This window comes from Rhinolophus ferrumequinum, chromosome 22 (assembly GCF_004115265.2).
Source record: "Rhinolophus ferrumequinum isolate MPI-CBG mRhiFer1 chromosome 22, mRhiFer1_v1.p, whole genome shotgun sequence".
Taxonomy (NCBI): Eukaryota; Metazoa; Chordata; class Mammalia; order Chiroptera; family Rhinolophidae; genus Rhinolophus; species Rhinolophus ferrumequinum.
The window spans coordinates 9341512-9358341 of record NC_046305.1 but is presented as its reverse complement, the minus strand read 5'-3'; the positions used below and the strand labels follow the sequence as shown (position 1 = coordinate 9358341).

Here is a 16830-nt window from a genome sequence, read left to right as displayed (position 1 = left end):
ATGTCCTGAATGTCATCAAAATGTCTTCCTTTCAATATTTCCTTTATCTTTGGTTAAAGAAAGAAGTCATTGGGGGCCAGATCAGGTGAGTAGGGAGGGTGTTCCAATAGTTATTTCTTTACAGACTAAAAACTCCCTCACAGACAGCGCCATGTGAGCTGGTGCATTGTCGTGATGCAAGAGCCATGAATTGTTGGCGAAAAGTTCAGGTCGTCTAACTTATTCACGCTGCCTTTTCAGCCCTTCCAAACAGTAAACTTGGTTAACTATTTGTCCAGTTGGTACAAATTCATAATGAACAATCCTTCTAATATCAAAAAAAGGCTAACAACATTGTTGTAACAAGTTGGTGAACTTAATTGTGAGAGTCCCCCTCCAGCCTCCCGTCAGAACCTTATTTTCCTACAAGATTTCACATTCTGCAAAAGCAAACACTCTTGTTTCCCCACCCAAGCCCTGCTGTGGTTCGGCCTGGTGGAAAAGTGTTTCCAGGCCCCTCCACTGGGGCGGGTCATTTTGACATGGGACCTATTCTGCGAACTGACCCCAGTCATTTGCAGCGTCTCCTCCACCCATCCTTCTTGTCTCCTGCTTTACACCCCCTCAGATGGCAGAAACTACTATGTGCCTGGTGTTCAATTAGGCATTTGATGAACCAACCGAACTGAATGGAAAGGTTGCCTGAGACAAAGTCTTCATGAGGCGGAAGGACCGAGGGGAACCTTGGAAGTTGGGCAATCCAGTGTGTCTGGACGGGTTTGGGGGGATGGGAAATGGTGCTGCAGACGTCGATTGCACTAAGGGACAAGGTGAGTAGTTGTCGTGTTTTAGAAAGTTCAGTCTGGCAGCAGAAAACGATGGATGTTTTCTTGGGGGAGGTCATGGGTTGTTAAAAAAAAAAAAGGGAAGGGGAGGCAAAAGGGCAGAAGAGTAATTAGGAATCCAGTTAACGCTAGTGCCCGCAAGAGGTGAAGAGGGTCTGCCTTACAGGGGCAGGGGTAGGAACACAGAAAGTTCAAAGACAATTCAAAGTAGAATCAACACCACCTGGAGGATCTGTTGGATGGGATGTTTTAGTCTTAGTCTGAGTTCCCCCACAACTCCCTAACCACCCGCAAAAGTAGAATCCAAGACACTGGTTTACGTGCAGGTAGGAGATTTGGGCAACGACACCAGGGAAGAGGGGTATCAGGGCAGTAGAACAAGAAGGGACAAAGCAAAATGAGGAGGCGCTACCATGGTGGTGACTCCGTATCCCCGAGGCCTTCGTGGAGCCATAGGCTTCCATCACCCACTGGTTTGTGGTGTCCCCACGGGCACCCACCGCCGTGCACTAGGCAGCCACACATGTGAGTGCCGGCAGGCCTCTGGGTCCGCAGGTGTCCGTGTCACCTCAGAGAACCTCCCAGGAAGAAGGGAGATGTGCCTGAGATAAGCTCAAGGAACTGTCTCACTGCACCTGAACTCAGCTCTGGTAGTTTATTTTTAACAGCAACTTGTTCCTAATTTTTGAACAAGGGGCCCTACATTTTCATTTTGCACTGAACCCTACAAATCGTGTAGTCTGTCCCGTCTGTCACTGCTACAAAGGAGGCAAACTCAGTCGCAAACACACGTCCGACCTGATGACAGGCAATGTGTCTACATGTCATCTTATTTGGAGGACAAGTGTGTGTGTGTGTTTCCAGTTTGCATCCGGCCTGTGTGGGAACAGGGCAAGGATGGCCCGGCAGGCTTTGGAGCTCAGATGTGCTATATTACTGCCACTTTGTGTTCAATTCGTGCACAGCAATGGCTCCAGGAGGAGACTCCCAGGCAGGGGCGGCTGGGACACTTCCAGAATTAAGTGCTAAGGCCACCACCCACACTCCATGGCCCAGCTGGTACTCTAAGAGGGTTACTACTCAGCTGGTGGTGTTTAATGAAGTCAGACTACCCTTACACAGCAGTTCAGAGCCAGGGTGAAATGCATGTGTGTGTGTGTGTGTGCGTGTGTCTGTCTCAGTGCCTTTCTCCTTCCACATGTTTTTTTCCTACACTCCTACCTTCCTCCTGTTTGTAGTGCCTCTCATAGCTGACGTCACACAAGCCCCAGAAGTCTGGCACTTTTGAGTGAAACCATAGCCAGCCCTCCATATATGGGAGGCCTGGCCCTGGAGGCCCCTCCTGCGGAAGCCATGTGTTGTCAGGCTGTGCAGGAGCCAAGTGGGGACAGCGGTCAGGTCCCAGGAAGATGCTGAGTCAGCCTGGGCCTGACTCTAGTGATCACACACCAAGTAAATACTCTACTGTGTGACTCCAAGGGCTGCAGCCAGGGGAGCCCTGTAATTTAAAAGATCATAAAAAGGAATGATTAATTAATCATCTTAAAAAAAAAAACAGAAGTTAAGGAAAGGATCGATACTATATGAAGTACAGACTACGTGCCAAAAAAACAACGACTTATCAACTTATTTGATGGTAGACACAGAAGAGTCCGAGAAATGAAGCCTCAAGTGGGAGTGAATGACGTAGTACTAGATATGAAGGACACAAGCATCCTGAGTTCTCAGTTTCTTCTGCTCTGTCTAGGGTTCTGACTACGCCTGTTCCTAAGGACAGGGACCAGAGCAGGATTCCTTTCTTCATGCCTCTTGAGAAACACATTTTACAGATATTTTGGGTGAAATAACAGAGGCATAAAAACAAGAACAGGTTAATATTTTTAAATCAACTTCAACATGTTCGTGAATCTAAAACTAAAACGTGTAAATTATAGGGAAATTGGAAAAATTTAAAGAACATAAAAATAACAAGTAATCTGCTCACTCACCTATTACTCTAAGCATTTATTTCATTTTAATCTTTTATCTATCTATCTAAGCCATACCTATGCCTGTATCTATAAATATATATACCGTGTTTCCCCGAAAATAAGACCTAGCCAGATCATCAGCTCTAATGCATCTTTTGGAGCAAAAATTAATATAAGTCCCAGTCTTATTTTAATATGAGACCCAGTATATAATAGAATAGAATAGAATAGAATGTAATATAATATAACATAATACCAGGTCTTATATTAATTTTTGCTCCAAAAGATGCATTAGAGCTGATGGTTCGGCTAGGTCTTATTTTTGGGGAAACACGGTATTTAAAATTTTGGAACCCCCCCCAGATTTTTAAAACAAGAATAACAACATGTTATTGCTGAATTCATTTAACTCTCCCTTTATTGTTAGACTTTTATTTATTTGTTCTTATTTTAAATTACCCCATGGCAAGTGTCCTTGTATATACATTTTAGAGTTTCTCAGTATTTCCTTGGACTAGATTCCTAAAAGTGGCATGACTGGGCCAAAAGTTAAAACATTTTGAAAATACTCTTGGCAAGTGCTTTATAGACAAATTATGCCAATTTATATTTCTACCACTAGAATATGAAATTACTCAGTTTTCCAAACCCATAAGAAACTGGATTTTTAAAAAACCTTTTTTATTTTGCTAGATTAAATTGTGTCATTGTTTTAATTTGCATTCTATTGGAAAATAGTGAGGTTGAATACTTGAAATGTTTTTAGACATTCTGAGAATTGTTTACTGGGATTTGAGTTTAAAAACATATTCATCTTTATTAAGGCTTATTAACATTTAACTCTAATTTATCTAAAAATTTTTTTGATAAATGGCAAGAGGTAAAAATATAATTAAAACATTTTCCGTGCAGCTGGTTAGCTCAGTTGGTTAGAGTGCAGTGCTCTTAACAACAAAGTTGCCAGTTTTATCCTCACATGGGCCACTGTGAGCTGCACCCTCCACAACTAAATTTAAACAACTACTTGACTTGGAGCTAATGAGTCCTGTAAAAACACACTTAAATAAATAAAAGTTAAAAAAAAATTTCCCCCAAATCTTTAAATAGTTATTCTAATACCACTTGTTCAATGATTTTTTATGCTTCCTTTAATATACAACCAAATTGTACTTATACTGGGGTTTTCTTTCTGGCTTATCTATTCTAGTTAATTTACCTGCTTGTTGATTTTGGCACCACTACCAAACTAGTTCAGTCATGCTTTATAACATATGGCATTTTAATATCTGATAAGGCAAGACTATTAGTTTTTTGTTTTGTTTTTCCTCAAAAATTTCATAGCTTTCTACCTTCCTCAAATCTTACTTATTTATATATTTATATTTTTAGATTGCCAGGGCCTCGGAGTGCAGGGAAATGGAAAGTTATTGTTTAATGGGTACATAGTTTCAGATTGGGAAGATAAAAAGTTCTGGAGATGGATGGTGGTGATGGTTATACCATAATGCGAATGTACTTAATGCCACTGAACTGTACACTTAAAAATGATTAAGATGGTAAATTTTGTTATGTGTATTTTACAACAATTTTTGGGAAAGTTACTAATGAAAAAGGCCACTGTGCACAAAGCTGTGCATTTCACCCATTTCATGAGATAATTACAGAAGATGACCCATAACATGGGAAGGGAGAGAAAGGCATTGCATGGGCTAGAATTAGATGCCTGCCTGATACTGGCCCAGGAATTTCCTGATTTTATCACAACAGGGACTTATGCTGTCCTTTCTTGCCAGCTGCCTCAGTCAGTCCCTCCCCAGTCCATGTCCAATAAACTTGAACCCCTAAAGAAAACAGTCTGCATTCAGCTTCTCTTCCCAGAAGGCTCAACAATGGAAATAGCACATGAGTATCTCACTTCATCCATCAACACATCTAAGATACAGGTCTTTGCTAAGCTAATATATACTCCTGGATAGGCGTCTACCAGAAGGCAGGTGGTGGCACTTGCCTTACATTCCTACAAGGGAAATGGGCCCCTCACAGGGTTCATTCCAGACCAAGAACATCTCTATGAAGATGACCTAAAAGTTGCCTATACTACAGACTGAAATCAGCGGCTTTTAAATGGCAATGCTCCCCCTCCAGTACAGTGTACATTTAAAACAACACATATCTACCCTAGACGTATATGGGAACTCTTTACCATCGCCATCATCAACATAAGCATTATCACCATTACAGTGGAAAGGAGAGACTGGCAAAATTTACAGGAGGGACAACAGAGGAGTTGGCAATAATTCCAGGTTTCTGGCAAGTAGCTCCCTAAACTGAAAGGAGATTATATGAAGAGGAGCAGGTTGAGCGAGACCAAACGACTTAGGGGAAGAGAAATTGGTGGCGACTAACTAGAAGGTGGGGGGCGGGGGCGGAAGGAAAGGAGGTGGGGAGGATCGGAGGTAGCTTAAGAGTGTGTGCAAACCGGAAGTAAAGGGAGCAATAAGTGAGAAGATTCTGACTGCCCCATCAGTATCAACGATGCGCTCCCTGGTTTGCAATTTGCCCAATTTCCGTTTAAATACTGTGAGAACGCAAATCCCTCCTCCCAGGAGTCCCAAGACCCGCCGGCCGCCATGCCCCGCCCCCTGCGGCCCAGACTCCGCCCCTACGAGTCTGTGTACTCGGCAGTGTCAATAAAGTTGCCGTGGTTTGACGACTGCGGAGGACAAGATGGCGACCTCCATGCTGTGCTCGCTGCTGCGGACCGTCCGGCAGGTCAGGCCAGCGCCCCAATCCCCACGCGTCTCCCTCCCCGGCTGAAGCCCTCACTACTCTGCCGTCTGTATCGCCCAGTGCGGACACGTCCCAGGGGTTCCCTCCGCTCACTTTCCCCTTGCGGCTTGATTCAGGGAAGGGCGGCCCGAGCTGCCCAGGTACATCGACTGCCCATGTAGTCTGTTATTCGTAAACGTTTAACAGACTAGCATTAAAAGCTGCAAATTGACTCCGATTTATAAGGAAGTATTAAGTGGAGAAGAGAAAGGGTCCAAGGATTGAGGCCCCAGGGACTCCAACGTTAAGAGATAAGAGTGGAGCAAAGCAGACTGAAAAGAGGTCAGCGAGGGAGGAGGAAAGCCAAGGGAATGTGGTGGCCTGGAAGCGGGCGACGACAGAATTCCAAGGAGCAGGGAGTGGTAGACTCTGTCCTCAGAGGTGACAGGTCAGTTAAAATGAGGGCTGAGAACTGGCTGTTGGGTTTAGCATGGTGGAAGCTGTTAGGACCTTGATCATCACGCACTTTCAGTGGCGCTCAAGAGAATGGGAGGAAAGAAATTGGAGGCTAGTACAGACAAAACATTGATATTTTGCTGCAAAGGGAGGCAGAAAAATGGGTCAGTAGCTGGGGGGGTAGTGGGTGGTGTGGGTGTTTTAACATGACCAAAGTAACTGCATGTTTTTGTGGTAAAGGGAAAGATTCTGTAGAGTGGGAAAAACTGAGGATGTAGGAGAGGAAACAATCTCTGGAGCTCCTCCTAGTGTCGGCACGAGGTGATGGGTCTCACGTGCGATCCTTTGGTCTTAGGAACGCAGACACTTCATCTGTAGTAGTCTTGTCCAACAGAAATATAATGCCAACCACATATGTAATTTAAAAGTTTCTGGTAGCGCATCAAAGTTTTAAAAATATGAAATTTTAATATTTAGCTAAGTGTATTCAAAATATTATTTTAACACATAATCTATTAAAAGGATTTATGAGATATTTACATTCTGTTTTTCATGCTAGTCAAAATCCAGTTTGTGTTTTACACTTAGGGAACATCTCAGTTCGGATATTAAATTTTCCAACCATGAAAATGGAAACAGTAGTCCTACCAAAACAATAAAGTTGTTTAATGTTTACATTGCTTCAGTTTAGATTTTTAAAAATAAGTAACATTAGGAATTATGTTTTCCAGTTGCCCTAGTTAATTTCAAGTGCCCACTAGCCATGTGTGCTCAGTAGCTGCTGTAGTGGACAGGGCGTATCTTTAGTCACAGGAGGGGATGAAGAGCATGTGACTCCAGGTGCTGGTAAGCAGGTGTAGATGCAGGAGTGGGAGTTTATGGATATTTCCTTCTGACTGCTTCTAATTTCATAATTAAAGAACAAGTGAAGTCATCAGGTGAGTGTGAGGATATGGGAGCAGGGGTGTAAGGAAAAAGAGAAGATAGTGTGAAATAGTCAGGAGTACACAGGAAGAATAGTGGCAAGAAATGGAGCAAGTATGGTGAAGTGAGAGGTGCCAAGGAGTTGAGGGTGTACGAAAGTCAACATTGTATTTACGGACCACGGAATTTTCAGGCTGGGTCAAGGGGAGACAGGAAATCAAAAGCTGAGAGACAGTGAAAAGCTGGCAGGATCAATGGATTAAAAGTCCCAAAGGGGTTGCTAATTGGGGTGTTAGAAGGTGCGAGCTAGAAACAAGTGATAGAGAATGAGATACACAAAACTGAGATAATAGAAATTACTAATTTTTACCACTTACTGGTAATAAGACCTAGTGCATGGAAGCAAATAGGTGAAAAAGAGTGGCAGATGAAAATCACTGGAGGAGAGGAGTTCAAGGACTGGAAAGATCAGCGTCTAACTTGATATTGAGATCACCAGGAATTAAGACAGGAAGAATACTGGACAGTGACAGTGAGCCACGATCTAAATTCACTGAAAAATGAAAGGGAGTGGCAGGGACTGTCAGGGATGCGTGGTGGGAGGTATAACCGACAGCATGAATCAAAGCTTACTTTCAGGACCGAAGGAAGGTCTGCCAGCTGCACTGAAGAACAAGGGATACCCCTACCCCACCTCTGTCCCCGTTGTGGGAGAAAAAAGAGATAAAGGAGAGACTCTCAGGAGGGATTCAAAATTCAACTAGAGCAAAAATCTGAAGGAGATTATCAAGAGAAGAAATTGAGGATTTAGGAGATTTTGATGGTAGTAGACCATGAGCTGAAAAGGGCCCAATGGAAGAGTTTTAGGAGGTGAAGAGGAATGAGGGACAGGATAGCATGTGTACAAAACAGAATAGGCGGCCATCTTAATATACAAAAGCACTGTTACAAACCGATGAGAAAACACTGACAATAGAAATGTGGGCAAAGGATATAAAACATTCACAGAAGAAATAATATAATAGACCAATATATTTTAAAAGGGTATTTTAAAATATTGCTTTTATAGTCAAGAAAAACGTTACACAAAAAAGAAAGTTTTGTTTTTTTTTAATAAATAGAAACCTGTTAGGAAATGGTAGAGAGGAAGTTGATTAGGAATAGTTTGAAAAAGAACTGAAGGAAAAAAAATGTTTGTTTTCTAAGTCTCCTTAACTTTCAGTTTCATAGGTAGAAGCAAACCTCGTATTGTCCCTCAACATGAATTCAGGAAGAATGATCTCCCTGAGCTTATGAATATATCTTGTTCATTTCCTTGTTTGGTTTGGATAAACTTCACCTTCTCTTCCCTCCCCTGTCCCCGAAGTGTATCAAAATTTGTCAGTCCTTCAAAGCCTTGCTGACGTCCTTTTTCTAATGACACTTATTTCCAGCCATGGTGACCACGGTCTTCATTTGACTCAGTCATGTGTCCAATCAGTACTGAAATTCCAGTCATGTTTGTCTTATTCCCAAAAGGTAACTGTAGAATTATTGTATTTCCCCATGAGACTTCAGCACTGAACGTGGTGTGTTTATCTTGTTAATTGATTGAAAAACTGTTGACTTTCCAGTATAATATTCCAATTTTGAGTTTTATATTCTGTATAATGCTTTACATGTATTTCTTCTATAAACAGCTGTTATCAGAAGTCATTATTTTCTGTAGCTGCAATTTAATTAACGTAATGTTTGCTTTGGTTTGGGAGGTACTTGAGTATCTAGTGGCCTGTACACTCTCTGCCTGTCCTGTCAGTCAGAACTGGAGACTATCACCATGTAAACGTGTGACAATAAGGAGCCTACTGTCTTATTATTGGACAACTCATGCTAAGAAATATTAGGTCAATGATAATTTCAAAGTACCCTTTGACCCTGCAATTCTGTTTCCAAGAATTTACCCAGCTGATACACAGAATACGTATGAAATGTTATTCCCTGCAGCATTGTTTGCGATGATAAATGGTGAGGGATGGTCTAGCTGCTCACCAGTAGGTTGCAGACTAAATTATGATGCATCTGTCGGGAGGAGAAACATCATTTCCTTCTCCCCCTCTAGTTCTTAGCTGGGGCCCCTGTAACAAAAGACAGATTAACGGGAGAAAAACATAAACATTTATGTTTTACATGACATGGGGGCCTTCAAAAGGAACTGAAGACCTAAAGAAGCAGTTGAAGGTGAGTATTTTTATGCTAAGTTTGATAAGGAGTGGAGAGTCATAGGAGAATGTGATCGGCCAAAGGGTATGAGCTAAGGGGAGTCCAGGGGAGACTCAGCAAGGCCGGCTGGTTCACGTTGTTCTCTGTGTCCCTGCCTTCAGGGATAAGGACGCTCCTCACCCCCCACCCCACGCTGAGGGTCTTAGGACCTGCTTCAGGGGAAAGTCCCGAAGCAGTCCTGTCCGCACCTGCCTGCCAGTTTTCAAATTTCTTTTGCTTGCAATAGTCCGTATGCCAAGGTGCTATACTCTGAGACACTGTCTCCTGAACCCCATCACATCCATACGGTGGGAAGGTATGCAACCTAAAGGATGCTTTTTAACGTGGATATAAACGATCTCCGAGATCAAATGCAAATAAAGGGGTGAGGGATGAAGCACGGAACGGAGTATATACATGTATCTGTAGACACAAAATCTCTGGAAGAAACTAGTAACAGTGGACACTTTTGGAGATGGACGTAAGTCACTGGGCAGGTGAGGGACGAGGTGGGAGGAAAACACTATCTTTTTATACTTTTTTGAATTTTGAATCACATGACTATTAGTCTAAGTAAAGGTCAAATAGAATTATATTAAAAATCTCAAAAAAATATTTCACCTTCTAACACATTATTGGCGTTGTATTAATTCCCACCATTTGGGCTTAAGGTACATCCGTAACAGTTATTTATTCTGAATTAAGAAGTCTATCATTTAAAATTATTAAAGTGACCCAAAATTACTAAAAACACGTTGGTCTTAAGTCGTGACTAAAAGAGGACCGCAGGACGACGACAATGACAAAGCGTGGGTCTCACTATCCTTCATTTGAACCTTGTCTCTTTTAGATGGTTCCTTCATCAGCTGCAGGTCAAGTTCGAGGTTACTATGTGGACTGGAAAATGCTGCGTGATGTGAAGAGACGGAAAATGGCCTATGAATACGCAGATGAGAGGCTACGGATCAATTCACTCAGGAAGAATACCATTTTGCCAAAACAACTTCAGGTTAGCTAAGTCCCTGTCTACCCAAGATTATTAACTCGTACCACATCGCTTTTGATACTGTGTGTTGTGGCTTACTATCAATATCGTTTCTGGAGAAGGATCACATACTCCCAGTCAGCACAAATGAATACCCTTGCAACTGACTTAGTGTGTTTCAGTTCAAAGAGAACTAGTCATTCCTAACAAGCCTGTTAACCATTTGATCAGGTGATCCTTACAAAGTACTGGGTGAGGGACCAAGTACTGAGCATGGTAACCACACAGAAATGGTACAGTAATTTTGAGCTCAGCTCTCCCCGACGTCATCTCAGTCTTTCAGTGCTCAGGGCAGGGGAGGTTTTGCTGATGCGCGGGGCCACGTGTTCCTCACCCAGTGCCATCCCTAGCCTGCCTGCCTGAACTCGGCTGCCCACCCACCTGTGTGTGCTGAAGCGGCTTTCAATCTCGGTTGACTTTCTTAGCAGACTCCTTAACTCCAATAAAAGGATGTCAATCCTGTTTGGCTTCTTGAAGCATAAGGGCCTGCAGGTAACTGGTGATGTAGAATTCTGCATTCAAGAGTCTCATCAGGCAGTAACTCAAACTCAGGCCACTCAACAACTGATCGAAAGCTCAGAGTAAAAATAAAGTATCATCTGTAGAAGTTGGCAGAATAACATGCAGGCCATTCGTTACTATGGATCCAGATTAAGCCAAATGAGAAAACAGTGCCCTGGACCACTCTCCTATGGCTTTTACCACAGTGGCATCAAGGTCCTTGCCTATATTTAGGGAATAAGAAGCGGCCTTCTCAGCTCAAGATGTCTGGAGGACACTGCTTATGAAGACCCCCAGAAGAAACGCCTCTGATATGAGAACTAGCAGTAGTTGTGCAGAGACTTTGAATCCTGGGAACGGATCCTGGCTCTATGTTGCCTACACGTAGCTTAAAAGTCAAATTTATGTCCCAATTCTAACCAATTTACAGGCTTTCACAGCACATACTTTTGTCTCATTTTCCCTCTGTCCCAATTTCCTCATTGTCAACTGCCTTAAATATTTTTGGGAACAAGGAGAGGACACACTCACTCACACACACACACTCATACATAGTATGTACATCCATAAATAAATAATTTGCAGCTATTCTTTAGGTCTCCCTCCATGAAACTACTTTATTCTTCCAGCCTGGTCAGTTTTCCTCTCCAGTTCCTCCTCCAGTACTTATTGTCTACTATTCATTGACTTAACTGTGTTATTTGATATAATTCTCTAAGTATTTCATAATAGCAACACATGAATAAGGTTTTGGAGATCAGGAACTATTCTTAATGCTTAATAGTTTGTTAATTTAGTGGCTTTTATATGCATTTTCTCATTTATGTATTTTTAATATATTAATTATTTTGCTTCCACCAGTCTAGCATAGGGTCAGTCACACTTGTTGGATTAAAGTGAATACTCACACACACGTACGCTTTTAAGCATATACGTAACAATAAATCTCAACTGACAAAGCCAAGGCAAAAACTACTGCAGTAATCTCCTTTTCTCTCCCCTAACCACCTTTGCCCCTACCAGATTCATTCTCTACATCATAAATGGTCTTTTAAATATGTAAATCTCATCTGATCACTCATCTTTGATTCTCCATCACTCAGAATCTTTACCACAGATGTCAAAGCTCTGTGGGATCTTACCCTTCCTCCTCCTTCAGCCTCAGCTCAACCAAATTTCCTCCTACTCATCTTCAGCCCAGAAGTTTCATAGTTTCATGATTCAAAAATCATTTAGGAAATAACCTAACTTTACACCTCAAAGAACTAGAAAAAGAAGAGCAAACGAAGCCCAAAGTTAGCTGAAGAAAGGAAGTAACAAAGGTAAGAGCAGAAATAAATGAAATAGAGACCAAATACTTTGTCTTTAACCAAAGATCAATGCAACTGTGAACTGATTTTTTGATAAGATAAACAAAATTGACAAAACCTTAGTTAGACTAACAAAGTAAAAAAAGAGACGACTCAAAAAAATAAAATCAGAAATGAAAGAGGAAATATTACAACTGATACCTCAGAAATTCAAAGAATCATTAAGAGAATTATATGAATAATTACATGTCAACAAATTGGATACCTCAAAGAAATGAATAAAGTACTAGAAATATACAACTTACCAAACATTTAAAGAATTAACACCAAACCTTCTCAAACTTTTCCAAAAAGTTGAAGAGGAAGGGACACTCCCAAATTCATTTTATGAGGCCAAAATTACCCTGATACCAAAGCCAGATAAAGACATTGCAAGAAAGCTACAGGCCAATATCCTTGATGAACATAATGCAAATGTTCTCAACAAAATACTAGCAAACCAAATTCAACGGCACATGAAAAGTATCATACACCATGATCAAGTGGGATTCATCCCTGGGGTGCAAGGTTGGTTTAACATATGCAAGTCAATAATGTGATACACCATATTAATAGAATGAAAGATAAAAATTGTATGGGCTTCTCAACAGATGCAGAAAAGGCATTTGACAAAATTCATCATCCTTTCATGATTAAAAACTCTCAACCAATTGGGTAGAGAAGGAACACACCTCAATATAATAAACCCACAGCTAACGTCATACTCAACAGTTAAAGGTTGAAAGCTTTTCCTCTAAGATCAGGAACAAGACAAAGTTACCCCCTCTCGCCACGCCTATTCAACATAGTAGTAGAAGTTCTAGCCAGAGCAATCAGGCAAGAAAATGAAGAAAAAGGCATACAAATCAGAAAGGAAAGAGTAAAACTCTGTTTTCAGATTATACGACCTTATATATAGAAAATCCTAAAGACTCCACCAAAAAACTGTTGAACTAATCAATGAATTCAGTCAAATTGCAGGATACAAAATCAACATAAAGAATTCAGTTTCATTTGTATATACTAACAAACTGTCTGCAAAAGAAAGAAAACAATGCCATTTAAAATAGCATCAAAACCAATAAAATACTTAGGAATACATTTAACTAAGGAGGTGAAAGAAAACTGTAAGACATTGATAAAAGAAATTGAAGAAGACAAATAAAAAGATATTCTAAGTTCATGGGTCAGAAAATTAATAGTTAAAATGGCAGCACTACACAAAGCCATCTATAGATCCTGTATAATCTAACAAAATTCCAGAGGCATTTTTCACAGAAATAGAATAATCCTAACATTCATAGGGAACTTCAAAAGACCTCAAATCAATCCTAAGAAAAAACAACAAAGCTGGAGGTATCACACTTCCTGATTTCAAACTATTACAAAGCTATAATAATCAAAATAGTATGGTACTGGCATAAAAAGAGAATCAAGAACCCAGAAAGAAACTTACACATATATATGGTCAACAAATATTTTTAACAAGGGAGCCAAAAATACTCGGTGGGGGAAAGGATAGTTTCTTCAATAAATGGTGTTGCAGAAACTGAATATTCACATGCAAAAGAATGTAGTTGGACCCATATCTTATACTACTCACAAAAATTAATTTTAAATGGGTTAAAGACTTAAAAGACCTGAAAATGTAAAACTTCTAGAAGAAAACATAAGGAAAAAGCTCCTTTTTCAATTTCTTAGATATGACACCAAAAGCACAAGCAAAAAAACAAAAATAAACAAGTGGGACTACATCAAACCAAAAAGCTCCCCACAGCAAAAGAAACAACATGAAAAGGCAACCTACAGAATGGGAGAAAATATGTGCAAACCGTATATCTAATAAGGCGTTAATATGGAAAACATAAGGAACTCATGCAACTCAACAGGAGAACAATCAGATTTAAAAATGGACAGGGATACAGGTAATATAGTCAATACTGTCATAATAACCGTATGTGGTGGCAGTTACTAGAATTACTGTGGCATCACAAGGTACATAACATGTCGAATCACTATGTTGTACACCTGAAACTAATATAATACTGTGTTAACTAGAATTTTTAAAAATTATTCCAAAAAAAATGTGCAGAAAAACTGAATAGACATTTTTCCAAAAAAGACATACAAATGGCCAATAGGTACATGCATTGTTGGTGGGAATGTATATTGATACCACTATGGAAAACAGTATGGAGCTTCCTCAAAAAATTAAAAATAGAGCAACCATGTATTATCCAGCACTTCTACTTCTGAGTATGTATCTAAAGGAAATGAAATCACTAGATAAAGATAGAAGAGATACCTGCACCCATGTTCATTGTAGCATTATTCACAAGAGCCAAGATATGGAAACAACCTAAGTGTCCATCAGGGGATGAATGTGGTATTCAAAGAAAATATGATAACACACACACACACACACACAGAGTGCAACACTAGCCATAAAACAGAAGGAAATCCTGCCTTTTGCTATAACATGGATGTACCTTCAGGGCATTATGCTAAGTGAAATAAGTCAGACAGACAAAGACAAATACTGTAGTCTCACTTGTATGTGGGATCTAAATAAGCAGAACTCATTGAAACAGAATGGTGGCTATTAGACACGGGGTGGGGGAAGTGGGGATATGTTGGTCAAAGTATACTAACTTCCAGTTATAAGATGAGTAAGTTCTGGGAATCTAACGTACACCATCACGGTGACCATAGTTAACAATACTGTAGTATTATATATACTTGAAACTTGCTAAGAGAATAAATCGTAAATGTTCTCACCACAAAAAACAAAGGGGGGGGTGGTGATGGATGTGTTAACTAACCTAATTGTGGTAATTATTTTGCAATATGTCCACATATCAAATCATCACAATGTACACCTTAAACTTACATAATGTTATGTCAATTATATCTCATTAAAGCTGGGGAAAAATCATGGGGAAACAGAAATGCGTTCACATATTTTCCAAATGACTTAAACAATAACGTATGTAGCAGCCCTATTCACAATAGCTCAAAACTGTGAACTACCCAGATGTCCATCAGCTGTGGAATGGATAAATGAATTACGGTACAATGAAAATACACCACCAATGAGAATAAACAAATTGTGACACATGAAACAGTATGGATGAATCTCACAAGCATGTTGAATGCAAGCCCAACAGAAATGGATAAAAAGGAATGCATACTCTATGGTTACGTTTCTATAAAATTCAAAACAAGGAAAACTAATCTGTGGTGTTAGCCAGGAGGTCAGTGCCTGACAGAAGGCACAGGCAGGCCCTGGGGTGCTGATAGCGTTGTTTTTTAATCTAGTTGCTGGTTACGCTGGTATGTTGTTTATGAAGTATCACTGAACTTCACACTTATGGTTTGTGGATTCTCGTATGTCTATGTTACGTTTCAATTAAATTTTAAAAAATCATATTGGGACATGTCAAACATTTGTCATTTTTCCAGTCTGTTTCTCCTTAGAAATTCAGGTTCACTACCGTGTCCGGGGTTCTTTGGCCAAACTGGCTACATTCATGAATCTAGCCCATTGTTCTCTTCCTCTAAGCACTGATGTTGTGATTTCCCTTAGGAAGTGGCTGATGACGAAATTGCTGCCCTTCCCCGGGACAGCTGTCCTGTTAGAATCAGAAATCGATGTGTTATGACATCCCGTCCACGTGGTGTGAAGCGGCGTTGGAGACTTAGTCGTATCGTCTTCCGTCACTTAGCCGATCATGGCCAAATGTCTGGAGTCCAGCGAGCAATCTGGTAATCTGCTCCAGAACCTACAGAGCTTGCAGGCAAACTGGTTCTGACAAGAGACTTTTCTAATAGACAAAAACAGTTTTAAGAGGGGTCCAGTATAGGAGTTTGGTCTACCCGATGACTATAAATTACTTTTCAATTTTCAGTGAAGAAATTTAGATGTTTCATTTTGTTGTTGAATTCTGGCTGTCAGTGAATTATCTTTTCCGTTGGACTTAAGTGTTCCTATGCACGGTGCAGAGTAATAAATATTTCCTGTGAAAATATACTCTGTATGCTTGCCTTTTTATCTTTTAGCAACATGTAAGGGTTCTTGTATTTTTAAGGCCATTATTTCATCAAGCAGTATTACCTTAGTTAATCCAGCTGATGGGCGTGGAGCTCACCTAAGGCAAAGTGTAACGCTGGGCGGCTTCCCAGACCTGCAGTCAGCTTTACTATTAATTCATTGTTAGAGAAACAATACACTGAAAGGTAGAGCTAGTGTCTGAATTACCTCACTAACGCTCAGCTTCTTTGTGACCGCTGAAAAGGCAGAACCACTGTTTTCTTGTTCCATCTTCAAGGGCCCTTAGAACAAAGCCCCTGAAAACATCTATCCCGAGGAAAGGTTTTGTTGGAATAGTGTATATTCTCTGTATTCATGTTTGTCACCTGTACAGAAATGAGTCAAATTCATGTTTGTCACCTGTACAGAAATGAGTCAAGGTAGCAAAAGGTTGTCTCGCGCAGTGACTGTGTGATCAGCCCAGTGATAAAAACGTCCACGGAGTAGTATGGAAGCACCTATTGACATCGGGCAAGTACTGGAGCTGACACCTGCACTTAGATCAGGAGGCAAGGAGTGGGGAGGTTCTTTGCAGAGAACAGTGGCAGCAAACTGAAACTGTAGGCACTTCAATATATCAGAAATATGAAGCCAAGACAAGGGCCATATCATGGGCGATATCATGTATGTGAAGGAGTTGACCGAATTTAAATACCAGCTGTTG

At 40.6% G+C, this 16830-nt stretch overlaps 1 protein-coding gene across 2 annotated transcripts; it reads left to right on the top strand.

Moving 5' to 3' along the window:
* The first annotated feature begins 5462 nt into the window (after positions 1–5462).
* Positions 5463–16104, top strand: MRPS14 (mitochondrial ribosomal protein S14). Of its 2 annotated transcripts, none has more exons than XM_033094099.1 (3): positions 5463–5566; positions 10032–10190; positions 15663–16104. In XM_033094099.1, the coding sequence occupies exons 1-3, from the start codon at positions 5522–5524 to the stop codon at positions 15843–15845; spliced, it is 387 nt and encodes a 128-aa protein (XP_032949990.1). In that variant the 5' UTR covers positions 5463–5521; the 3' UTR covers positions 15846–16104. The 2 variants fall into 2 exon arrangements, with proteins under 2 accessions (XP_032949990.1, XP_032949989.1); XM_033094098.1 differs by lacking the exon at positions 5463–5566 and adding an exon at positions 9053–9160.
* Positions 16105–16830: the final 726 nt, after the last annotated feature.

What these genes read in the sequence shown, in the direction of transcription:
- MRPS14 (XM_033094098.1), top strand. Translation starts at nt 9,101, where the DNA reads ATGTTTTACATGACATGGGGGCCTTCAAAAGGAACTGAAGACCTAAAG. An exon ending in ACCTAAAGAAGCAGTTGAAG is followed by an intron (nt 9,161 to 10,031) that starts GTGAGTATTTTT and finishes TGTCTCTTTTAG; the next exon opens with ATGGTTCCTTCATCAGCTGC. An exon ending in TTTTGCCAAAACAACTTCAG is followed by an intron (nt 10,191 to 15,662) that starts GTTAGCTAAGTC and finishes GATTTCCCTTAG; the next exon opens with GAAGTGGCTGATGACGAAAT.